The 11147-nt window shown below is 40.9% G+C and overlaps 2 protein-coding genes across 3 annotated transcripts in view; both read left to right on the top strand.

Annotated features, from left to right (window-relative positions):
• LOC109923718 (flocculation protein FLO11-like) overlaps window positions 1-11147 on the top strand; it is a 26067-nt gene that overhangs the window by 3809 nt on the left and 11111 nt on the right. The window lies entirely within an intron of this gene.
• On the top strand, window positions 9-10984 carry LOC125481199. The gene is made up of 2 exons (XM_048592431.1): window positions 9-244; window positions 9417-10984. Exons 1-2 carry the CDS (start codon window positions 203-205, stop codon window positions 10935-10937), a joined length of 1563 nt encoding a protein of 520 aa, XP_048448388.1. The 5' UTR covers window positions 9-202; the 3' UTR covers window positions 10938-10984.

Genomic DNA, 11147 nt, shown 5'->3' with positions numbered 1-11147 from the left:
TGCCCCCGTAACGCAGCCCTCGGCCGGTGCCCCCGTAACGCAGCCCTTGGCCAGTGCGCATGTAGTATCTGCTTCTGTACCTGCTGTCTCTTCAACAACCTCAACTACATCACCATCTTCTGTGTCTTCGACTTCCTCTACTTTCACCTCTCAGCATCATTCCTTAGAATTCAAAATACCAATTCAAGAAACGGGAAAGTCAATGGATAGAGAAGAAAACAAAGATGACAAACTGCCTGTACAGGTAACGTGGCAATTTATTCTGCAATTCTTTACTGATATAATATGAAACTCCACTATCAGTGCTGTCATTCAGATCTCCATGGACTTAAGTAGAAGGGATATATAATTCTTAAGTGGATTGGTATGCTCTTTAGTTTTTAACGTTTGTTCCTTTTTCTTGCTTAGAATGCATGTAATTTTAATTTCCTTATTGAAGAAGAATTGTGGTTCCCGCACCAGCTGGGTAATCATGAAGAACTCTCTTTCTCAACCTCTCCCCTCTTCTGAGGTGTGGTGACCCTCGGGTTAAACCACCATCGTTCATCTCTCTCTCTCTCTCTCATGAGAGAGCAACTCTATGGTCTGGTAAGATAATGGTGACTTGGTCTTAAATGCTTTAGGGTCAGTTCAGAGGACATTTATGAAACTGATGTCCAGAATCAACAAGTCCTCTTAACAGGATAGGCCAGAGAGGCTGGACTTATTTCCACTGGAGTTGAGAAGAGTAAGAGGTAACTTGATTGAAACGGATAAGATCCTTGACAAGATGGATGTGGAAAAATGCTTACTCTTGTGGGCGAGTTGAGCAGTAGGTAGTACTGTTTCAAGATTTCCCTTTTAGGACTGAAGTGAGTGACAAAAAACATTCTCTGAGGGTTTTGCAACTTTGGAAATCTCTGCCTGAAAGAGCAGTCAAGGCAAGGTCATTGAATATTTTTAAGACAGATTCTTGTTTGATGAGGGAACCAAAGGTTAATAGGGTAGATAATATAAAACAAACAGATCGGCCATGATCTTACTGAATTGGCACAGCAGGCTCAAGAGCTGAATGGCTGACTTCTGCTCCTAGATCATCTGTTTGTGCATAGGTTATTTACAGCTTTCATGACTCGGTATTGAATGCAACAATTTCTGACTGTAAACTGTCCTGTTTGCTATCCTTTCTTTGCATGTAAGTTTTCCTCTTATTTTTGCTTTCAGTCAGCTGCACTCCTGCTCTAGGCTCATCTTTTGTTTCTTGCCCCAACACCATTCCTTCTGGCCCTGGAGGATTAATTTGAGGATTAATTTCTTCTGCCCTTAGTCCTGCTGGAGACCTTGCTTTGACCTTGCCCCTCCTCCATTGGTCCAAACAATCTCTTATTTTTCTTAGTTTTGATGCATGGTCATTGAAATGAAAGGTAAACTCTTTCCTCCACAGCCCTGCTGAGCATTTCTATCAATTTCTACTCTTATTTCAGATTTCTGGCATCTATAGTATTCTGGTAAGTTACTCTTGTCAAAAAAAATCAACAACTGTCTAGCAAAATGACAGACTGGAGAATACGAAAAAAAGCACTTGTGGTAAATGAATTGTAAATCCAGATTAAATTTAGTATTGTATATGGACAGATTATGGAAAATGTAAAAACAACAGGGTTGATATAGTGAGTGATTTTAACTTCTCCTATATTGATTGGGACTTGCTTAGTACCAGCGACGTGGATTTTGGTCGGCGGGGGGCTAGAATTTGCTAGGTGTGTCCAGGACAGTTTTTTGAAACAATATGTAAATAATCCAGAAACAAAACAGAAATTGCTGAAAAGCTTAGCAGGTCTGGCAGCATCTGTGGAGAAAAATCAGAGTTAATGTTTCGGGTCGAGTGACAGACACTTAAAGAACACATGGATGAACTTCAACAATTGTACATGCCAGCTGGCATAAGAGTAACACAGGAAAGGTGGCGCAACCATGGCTAACAAGGGAGATCAGGAACAATGTTAAAGCTAAAGAGGAGGCATATAAATTGGCTAGAAAAAGCAGCAAACCCAAGGACTGGGAGAAATTTAAAATTCAGCAGAGGAGGACAAAGGGTTTAATTCGAAAGGGAAAATAGAATATGAAAGTAAGCTTTTGGAAAACATAAAAACTGACTGCAAAAGTTTCTATAGATATGTGAAGAGAAAAAGACTGGTGAAGACAAATATATGTCCCTTGCAGTTAGAATCAGGTGAATTCATAATGGACAACAAAGAGATGATAGACCAGTTGAACAAATACTTTGGATCTGTCTTCACTAAGGAGCACGCAAATAATCTTCTGGAAATGCTCGGGGACAGAAGGGCAAGCTTGAAGGAGGAACTGAAAAAAATCTTTATTAGTCCGGAAATGGTGCTGGGGAAACTGACGGGATTAAAACTCAATAAGTCCCCAGGGCCTGATGCTCTGAATCCCAGAGCACTTAAGGAAGCGGCTCTCAAAATAGCAGATGCATTGGTGATCATTTCCCAGCATTCTGTAGATTTTGGAAGAGTTCCAATGGACTGAAGGGTAGTTCATGTAACCCCACTTTTTAAAAAATGGAGGGAGAGAGAAAACGGGGAATTATAGGATGGTTAGCCTGACTTCGGTGGTGGGGAAGATGCTGGAGTCAATCCAAAGTTAAGAATATAATAACTGAGCATTTGGAAAGCAGTGACAGAATCAATCCTAATCAGCATGGATTCACTAAAGGGAAATCATGTTTGACAAATCTTCTGGAATTTTTTGAGGATGTGACCAGTTGAGTGGACAAGGGTGAATCAGTTGCAGTTGTGTACCTGGACTTTCAAAAGGCTCTTGACAAGGTTCCACACAAGAGACTAGTAAGGAAAAATTATAGCTCATGTTATCAGAGGTAATGTATTGAGATGGATGGAGAATTGGTTGACAGACAGGAAGCAGAAAGTTGGAATAAATCGGTCCTTTTCAGAATGACAGGCAGTGACGAGTGGGGTACCACAGGGTTCTGTGTTGCGACCCCAGCTGTTCACATTAATGATTTGGACAAAGGAATTAAAGCCATATCTCCAACTTTACAGGTGACACTAAGCTGGGTGGCAGTGTGTGCTGAGAGGAGGGTGATAAGAGGCTCCAGGGTGACTTGGACAGACTGGCTGAGTGGGCTAATACTTGGCAAATGCAATATAATGTGGGTAATCGTGAGGTTATCCACTTTGATCACAAAAACAGGAGGCAGATTATTATCCAAATGGTGGCAGTTTAGGAAAAGGTGAGGTGCAACGAGACCTGGGTGACATGGTGGAACAGTCACTGAAGGTTGACATGCAAGTGCAGCAGGCAGTGAGGAGAGCTAATGGCATGCTTGCCTTGAGTATCAGAGTAGGGATGCCATGCTGCAGTTATCCAGGGCTTTGATGAGGCCACACCTTGAGTATTCTGTGCAGTTTTGGTCTCCTAGTCTGAGGAAGGACATTCTTGCTATTGAGGGAGTCCAGCAAAGGATCACCAGACTAATTCCTGGGATGGCATGACTGACATATGAAGAATGACTGGCTTGATGGAGCTCGTATTTGCTGGAATTTAGAAGAATGAGAGGGGATATCATAGAAACATATAAAATCCTGATGGGACTGGACAGGCTGTTTGCAGGAAGAATGTTCCCGATGTTAGGGAACTCCAGAACAAGGGGTCACAGTCTAAGAATATTGGGTAAGCCATTCAGGACTGAGATGAGGAAGAATTTCTTCACTCCGAGTTGTGAATCTGTAGAATTCTTTCCCACAGGAAGCTGTTGGGGCCATTTCATTCAATATATTCAAGAGGGAGCCAGTCATGACCATTGCAACTAAAGGCATCAAGGGAGATGGGAGAGGGCAGGAATAGAATACTGAGATTGCATGATCAGCCATGACCATATTTAATGGTGGTACAGGCTCAAAGGACCGAATGGCCTACTTCTGCACCTGTTTTCTAAGTTTCCGTGACCCTTCCTCAGAATTGGTTTCTCTTTACAGATGCTGTCAGATGTGCTGAGCTTTTCCAGCAATTTCTGTTTTTGTTTCTGATTTACAGCATCTGCAGACTTTCGATTTTTATTTAATATGTCCAACTAAGGAAGTGGCCATACTAGACATGGTATATGAAAATGAGCCATGCAAGGCGATTGAAGTTTAGAAGCATTTCGGCAACAGTGACCATATTTCTCTGAGTTAAAGATAAGAATAAGAGTAATTCTTGGGTGAAAGTACTAAATTCAGAGATGGCTAAATACCACAATATTAGGCAGGAACTGGGGAATGTAGACGGGGGGGCAGCTGTTCGAGGGCAAGTCCACATCTGGCATGTAGGAATCTTTTAAAGGCCAGTTGAGTTTGGGATCAGCACGTTCCTCAATCTTATCCTTCACTTTCACAGGAACCTTGGATGACAAGAGAAATTGAGAGCTTAGTCAAAAAGAAGAAGGAGTCATCTGTAAGATTTAGGAGGTTGAGGACAGACAGAGCCCTTGAAGAATACCAAGATAGCAGGAAAGAACTCAAACAAGGAATTAGCATGGTTAAAAAGTGCCATGAAATCCTTTAGGCAAATGGGATTTAGGAAAATTCCTAGGTACTTTTTATATATCATATATATACGGAGTAAGAGGGTAGCTAGGGAGAGAGTGCGTCCTCTCGAGGTCAAAGGAGAAGATTTATGAGTAGAGCCAGAGGAAATTGATGAGGTGCTTAACGAATACCTTGCGTTGATATTCAAAGGAGAAGGACATGTTTATGGTGAGTCTGAGGAGGGGTATGTTGATATTCTGGGCATGTCAATATAAAAGAGATGTTGAGTGTTTTAAAACGTATTAAGATAGACAAGTTCCCAGGACCTGATGGGATCTATTTCAGTATGCTGAGGGAGGCATGTGAGGGAATTTCTGGGGCCTTATACAAAATCTTTGCATCATCTTTAGTCATAGGAGAAGTTCCAGAGAGCTGGAGAACAACCAACATTGTTGTTCCTTTGTTTAAGAGTGGCATCAGGTATAATCCAGGAAATAGCAGTCCAGTGAGCCTTATGTCAGGGGGAGGGAAATTATTGGAGAAGATTCTTAGGGAAAGCGTATACTCACATTTGGAAAAATATGGACTTATTAGCAATAGGCATCATGGCTTTTTGCGGGGCAGGTCATGTCTCACAAACTTGAATGAGTTTTTTGAGGAAGTGGCAAGGATGATGAGGGCAGGACAGTAGATGTTATCCATGCGGACTTTAGCAAGGCCTTTGACAAAATCCCTCAGAGCAGACTGATACAAAAGACGAAGTCAAATCGGATTTGCGGTCAGCTGGTAAGTTGGATATAGAACTGGCTTAGTCATAGAAGACAGAAAACAGCTGTGGAAGGATATTTTTCTGACTGGTGTTCTGGGACCAGTGGTGTTCCACAGGGATCACTGCTGGATACTTGTTGTTTGTAGTGTAATATAAATGACTTGGAGGAGAATGTAGGTGGCCTGATGAGTAAGTTTGTGGATGATGCAAAGGATTGCCAGAGGATACAGCAGTACATAGGTAAGCTGGAGACTTGGGTGAAGGAATGGCAGGTGGAGTTTAATCCGGACAAATGTGAGGTGATGCATTTTGGAAGCTCTAATGCAGGAGGGCAACATACAGTAAATAGCAGAACTCTTAATAGCATCGACATACAGAGGGAAATAGGCATACAGGTTGACAACTTCCTGAAAGTGGCAACATAACTGGATAAGGTGATCAAGAAGGCATATAGCGTGCTTGCCTTCATCGGTCGGGGCGTAGAGTATAAAAATGCAGCTGTAAAGAACTTTAGTTCAGCCATATTTGGAATGTTATGTACAGCTCTGACCGCCATACTACCAGAAGGATGTGGAGGCTTTGGAGAGGATACAGAAATGGTTTACCAGGAAGTTGCCTGGTTTGGAGGGTATTGACTATGAGGAGAGATTGGACAAACTTAGTTTGTTTTCAGTTGAACGTCAAAGGACGATAGAAGGTTACAAAATTATAAGAAGCAAGCATACAATGGATGGTCGGCGTCTTTTTCCCAGGGTAGAAATATCAATTCATAGGGGACCTAGGTTTAAGGTAAGAAGGTGTAAGTTTAAAGGAAATGTGAGAGCCGAGGTTTTTTTACAGAGGGCAGTAAGTGCCTGGAATGCGCTGCCAGAGGAGATGGTGGAGATGGAAACAACAGCAATGTTTCAGAGGCATCTTTACGGATATGAGTAGGCAGGGAATAGAGGGATACAGACAGCGAAGAGGCAAACGGTTTTTAGTTTAGAAAGGCATCATGTGTTGGTGGAGTCTTAGTGGGTCAAAGGGTCTGTTCCTGTGTCATATCGTTCATTGTTCTTTGTTTGTTGAGGAAATACACTGTTTTCCCTGATCCAACTGCCCTACAGAAGGCGCTTTGTTTTTAGTATATTTTTCTGACAGTAATTTGCTGAGTCCGACTTCAGTGGTGTAAAAATGACTGGAATCAATAATAAGATATTGGATTAACTGTTACTTGCAGAGGTATGGATTAATCAGGGACGTTTAGCGTGATATTCAAAAGGGATGGGTGTGTCTTACTGACATGATTGAATTTTTTGAGGAAGTAGCAAAAAGTATTGAGGAGGGTAGTGCAGTGGATGTTGCTGACATGGATTTTAGTAAGGCATTTGACAAGGTCCCACATGGCAGACTGTTAAGAAAAGTTAAAGCTCATGGGATATGTTTAAGAGGCATCTTGACAGATATATGTTAGGGAATAGAAGGATACAGACTGCATAGAGGCAAAAGGTTTTTCATTTAGAAGGGCATCATGTGTTGGCGTGGCCTTGGTGAGCTGAAGGGCCTGTTCCTGTGCTGTACTGTTTTTTGTTCTCTTTATTTGTTAAGGAAATACATAGTTTGCCATGATGCAGCTGCCCCACAGAGGGTGCTTTGTGGTGAGATGGATCCAAAATTGAAAAAGCTGTGAAAACTCAGCAGGTCTGGCAGCATCTGTGGAGAGAAAGTAGACCAAAATTTCTGAAGAAAGGTCACTAGAGCAGCATCCGCAGTTCTTTGGTATTTGTTTTGGATCCACAATTGGCTGAGTGACAGGAAATAAAGGGTAATCGTTGATGGATCATAGTATCACAGAATCCCTACAGTGTGGAAGCAGGCCATTTGGCCCATTGAGTCACACCACCCCTCTGAAGAGTATCCCACCCAGAGTCATCCCTCTACCCTATCCCTGTAACTGTGTATTTCCCATGGCTAATCCATTTAGGCTGCATATCCCTGAACACTGTGGGCAATTTAGCATGACCAGTGCACCTAACCTGCACATCTTTGGACTGTGTGAGGAAACCGGAGCACCCAGAGGACACCGACACAGATACGGGGAGAATGTGCAAACTCCACACAGGCTGTCGCCCGAGGTTGGAATCAAACATGGGATCTGTGAGGCAGCAGTGCTAACCACTGAGCCACCGTGCCGTGGGTGTTTTTGCAAATGGCAAGTGATGTTCCACAGGGTTCTGTGTTAGGTCCTTTGCTGTTTGTGGTGTGTATGAGGACTTACAATATGGATTTATATGTGCAAAGCATGATTGGAAATTTGCAAATGATGATAGAATTGGCTGGGAAGCTGTCAATGAAAAGGATGACTGTCAGCTGCAAAATAATAAGGGGTTTGGATAGAGTGGACAAGGAACACCTGTATTCCTTGACAGTGGGTACAGATTTAAGTGATTGGTAGAAGAATTAGAGGGGACATGAGGGCAAGGCTTTTCACCCAGAGGCTGGTGGTTGTCTAGAATTTGTTGCCCTGACCAAGCTAGGAAACAGGTTGAATCTTTTTGCTATTAAGATCCTTTTAAATTGTCACATATGCGTGTAGTTTTTTTTCTGCTATGTAATTAACTCGTACTCTTCAGTTAGAACAGCATTGATAGTCCTGTGTCAATATGTTCTGTGACTAAACACCATGATAAACAAACTGAAAAATAAAACTTATCAAGCCAGGCTGCTTTATGGGATCTGACTTGACCAGTGTTACCCATCAGCTAGGATCATTGCAGGACTCCCATTTGGTGTCTCACTTGCGCGTGAAGCACATTAAATAATAAGATATCAGGCTGTAAATTTGGCTGGTGACCTTTAAAAATGTATCCCTTTTGAGAAACCCCTCTGATTTTGTTGCCTCACCTTTCCTTTCCTCCATTCATTAACTCTGGTTCTTTGTGTACTGACAGACTGCTCTTCCTTCACAATAGCTGGTATTACTGTGACCCGAAGGATTTAAGTGTGCAAACCTTTTCTGTGAGGTTACAATAAAAAAAAATTTTGTATAGTTCATAATTCTGATTAATTTGGAAGACTGTACTGTCAAAAATCTGCACCATTTCACTTTCTAAGTTAAATGATTATAATTGGTCAGAGTTTTTTTCTTTGTTCAATTTCTTTTCCTGAGAAATGTTGCATTTGCTTTTAAGGTCCTCAAGATATTAAGACAATTCCTGTTATTGGTAACAGATGTTTACTGTCTTTTCAAAATCTAAAACTTGTGTGAAGTGAGCATAAAAAATCACTACATTCAATCAAAAGCAATGGGCCAGATTTTGCTCTGAACAATGTATGAATGGTACAAGCAATTTTGTCGGACTTTGCACCTGCTCACATGCTTGCTATGGGGATTTAAACAGCAAGTTGCGGTCAGATACATGTTCAAACAGCCGAGTATTCTCTTGAGCACATCAGGATTTGATCAACAACTATTGATTCTGAATCAGGATGCTGGCTGGAACAAAGACCAAGTCATTACAGAAAGCAACATAATGAGGGCAAGAAAGATTGGATTAAGAGAGAGAGACAAAAGAGGAAATAAAAGTAAAAGTAAAACTCCAACAATAATTTAAAATCCAAAGCTATGAGACTCCACATTTGTAAAGGCTATTTTTCAGTCTCAGAAAGGAAGTTCGACAGGAATTTAAGTCTTACAGAAATAAATAAGTTCTCACCTTTGCTAATGAATTCAGCCTTATCTGTGTCTTATGTACAACAAGTTTCAGATTTCTGCTTTTAATTGTATATGTGTGGTTGTTGGAAATGCGAGTTCAATTTCCATGCAATTGTAATGCTGATAAATCTAGCCCATTATCTTAAAACAATGACTGACTCTTGCTACATTTTCCCATGCTGTGACAAAAAATACTAACATTTATTTTGGTGATATACAAACACAAACTAAGTTGGAAACACCAAATAATTTGTACAGCAAAGTTAATAAAACTTGATTTAGAAAGTTTAGAATTAAGGGTTGGTATTCATCGCTGTATTTTTCGACTAGATGCTTTGATATCTTAAATGTAAGTTATTTGACATAATTTGCATTGCATTATGGAAATGAGATTTATGAGTTGACTTTTTTTTCATTTTTAAAGGTGAAGATGGGTACTTTTGATGATTCAAAGTCCAGTGATTCTTTCCAATCTCCAAGGAATCATACCATAAATTCAGATCGGAGTAGCACTGGTGAGAAAAGAAATATAAATGAAATATTCACAGCCAATATTGATCAAGCTGGGAGAGAAATAAAAAACAATCAAGCTTGTGCAGATGACTCTGCAACCTGCAGACAAGTACACACACACAGACCTCAGTTAAATGATAATGATTTTGAGAGCATTGGTAAACCAGGAGTGTTGCAGAGTGATGTTCAGAATAAGCAGTCAGAAACTCAGGCTGAAAGTTGCTGTGAAATAACAAGTGTCGATTTACAGCTCAGTCAAAACCCCGTGGATAATTCAAGCAACGAGAATAATGCAAACAGAGCCATGCCAAATGCCAACCTTAATCCAAGAGATATGTCCAAAGAGGCCAACTCTTTGAATTTGGGTGATAGTAGTAGTCAGGGAGCTAATGTTTCTTGTGACTACGATGACAAAAACTCAATTAAAGAACAAAAGATTCGAGCATTACAAGGTTATCAGAATGATCAGCTGCAACAAAGCTTTTATGATGTTCACAGTCCATTGAATATACAATTGAATTTTGATGCTCAGAAAAAAATAGGTGAGGGCGTAGACTCTGATCAAAAGCACACATTAAATCAAAACGAAAATATTGAATACAAATGCAGGGCTTTTCAGACACATAACACTGAAATTGCAAAAAGTGGCCATGATGGGGCTGACTCTGAAGTTGAATGCATGAAAAATGTGCAAACAAACAACAGCACAGATTCAATTTCCAACAGTGAACAATTAAGCAGTTCTTGTACTGTTTGCTCATATAGACATCTTTTGATTAGTGGTGACTATGTCAGTGAGCCAAGTGCTCATGTGGAACACAACTCCCAAAATGCAAATCGATTGAACAATGATCCACTGCTTCCTGCATGTCAGCTAATTGGCACACAGGCATCAGGTCAGATCAGCGATATGGATGGTTTGCAAGAAAATGCACAAATAGAAACTACTAAGTGTGGAGGCAAACTAGAATGTATGGGAATCCAGAAATGTGAAAACTGGTTTACAGAGACAAAATCAAATAAAAAGTTAAATCTGGAAGTAAATGATTCAAAGAGAGAAAGTTCATCATACTCTTGTGCGAATGAATTGACCCAGAGCACATGTGATGCTAATCCAGGAGTATACAATGAGGATGTCAAGGAACAAAGTGGGTATATTTATCAAGAACCTGATTATGAAGTTGAAGCAGGCAATGATCATGAATTTGAAGCAGCAATTCTGGAAGATGCTAGGTGGCATGATTTTGGGAATAGCTCTATTAATGCTTTGTCTACTGAGTGTGTTTCTTTGATCTCGAGGAAAGAGCCACAACCTAAAAAGCCTGTAAAATCAAATGGGGACATAACACAGTCAAATTACCTATTTGCAACAATGTCAGTTCTGGTATTATCAGTTGTTGCTGTGTGCATATGGAAATACTGCCATAAATAAGGACCATTGTGACCTGAGATAACAAGGTGTAGAGCTGGATGAACACAGCAGGCCAAGCAGCATCAGAGGAGCAGGAAGGCTGATGTTTTGGGCCTAGACCCTTCTTCAGATTTTCTGAAGAAGGGTCTAGGCCCGAAACGTCAGCCTTCCTGCTCCTCTGATGCTGTTTGGCCTGCTGTGTTCATCCAGCTCTACACCTTGTTATCTCAG

Source organism: Rhincodon typus, unplaced genomic scaffold (genome assembly GCF_021869965.1).
Source record: "Rhincodon typus isolate 14 unplaced genomic scaffold, sRhiTyp1.1 hic_rhity00001193, whole genome shotgun sequence".
NCBI classification, from domain to species: domain Eukaryota; kingdom Metazoa; phylum Chordata; class Chondrichthyes; order Orectolobiformes; family Rhincodontidae; genus Rhincodon; species Rhincodon typus.
The sequence above is the reverse complement of the archived record's forward strand: the minus strand, read 5'-3'. Positions and strand labels throughout refer to the sequence as shown.

Coding starts and splice junctions, on each gene's coding strand:
- LOC125481199 (XM_048592431.1), top strand. CDS start 203: ATGGATAGAGAAGAAAACAAAGATGACAAACTGCCTGTACAG. Junction 245..9,416: donor ATGACAAACTGCCTGTACAG/GTAACGTGGCAA, acceptor TCATTTTTAAAG/GTGAAGATGGGTACTTTTGA.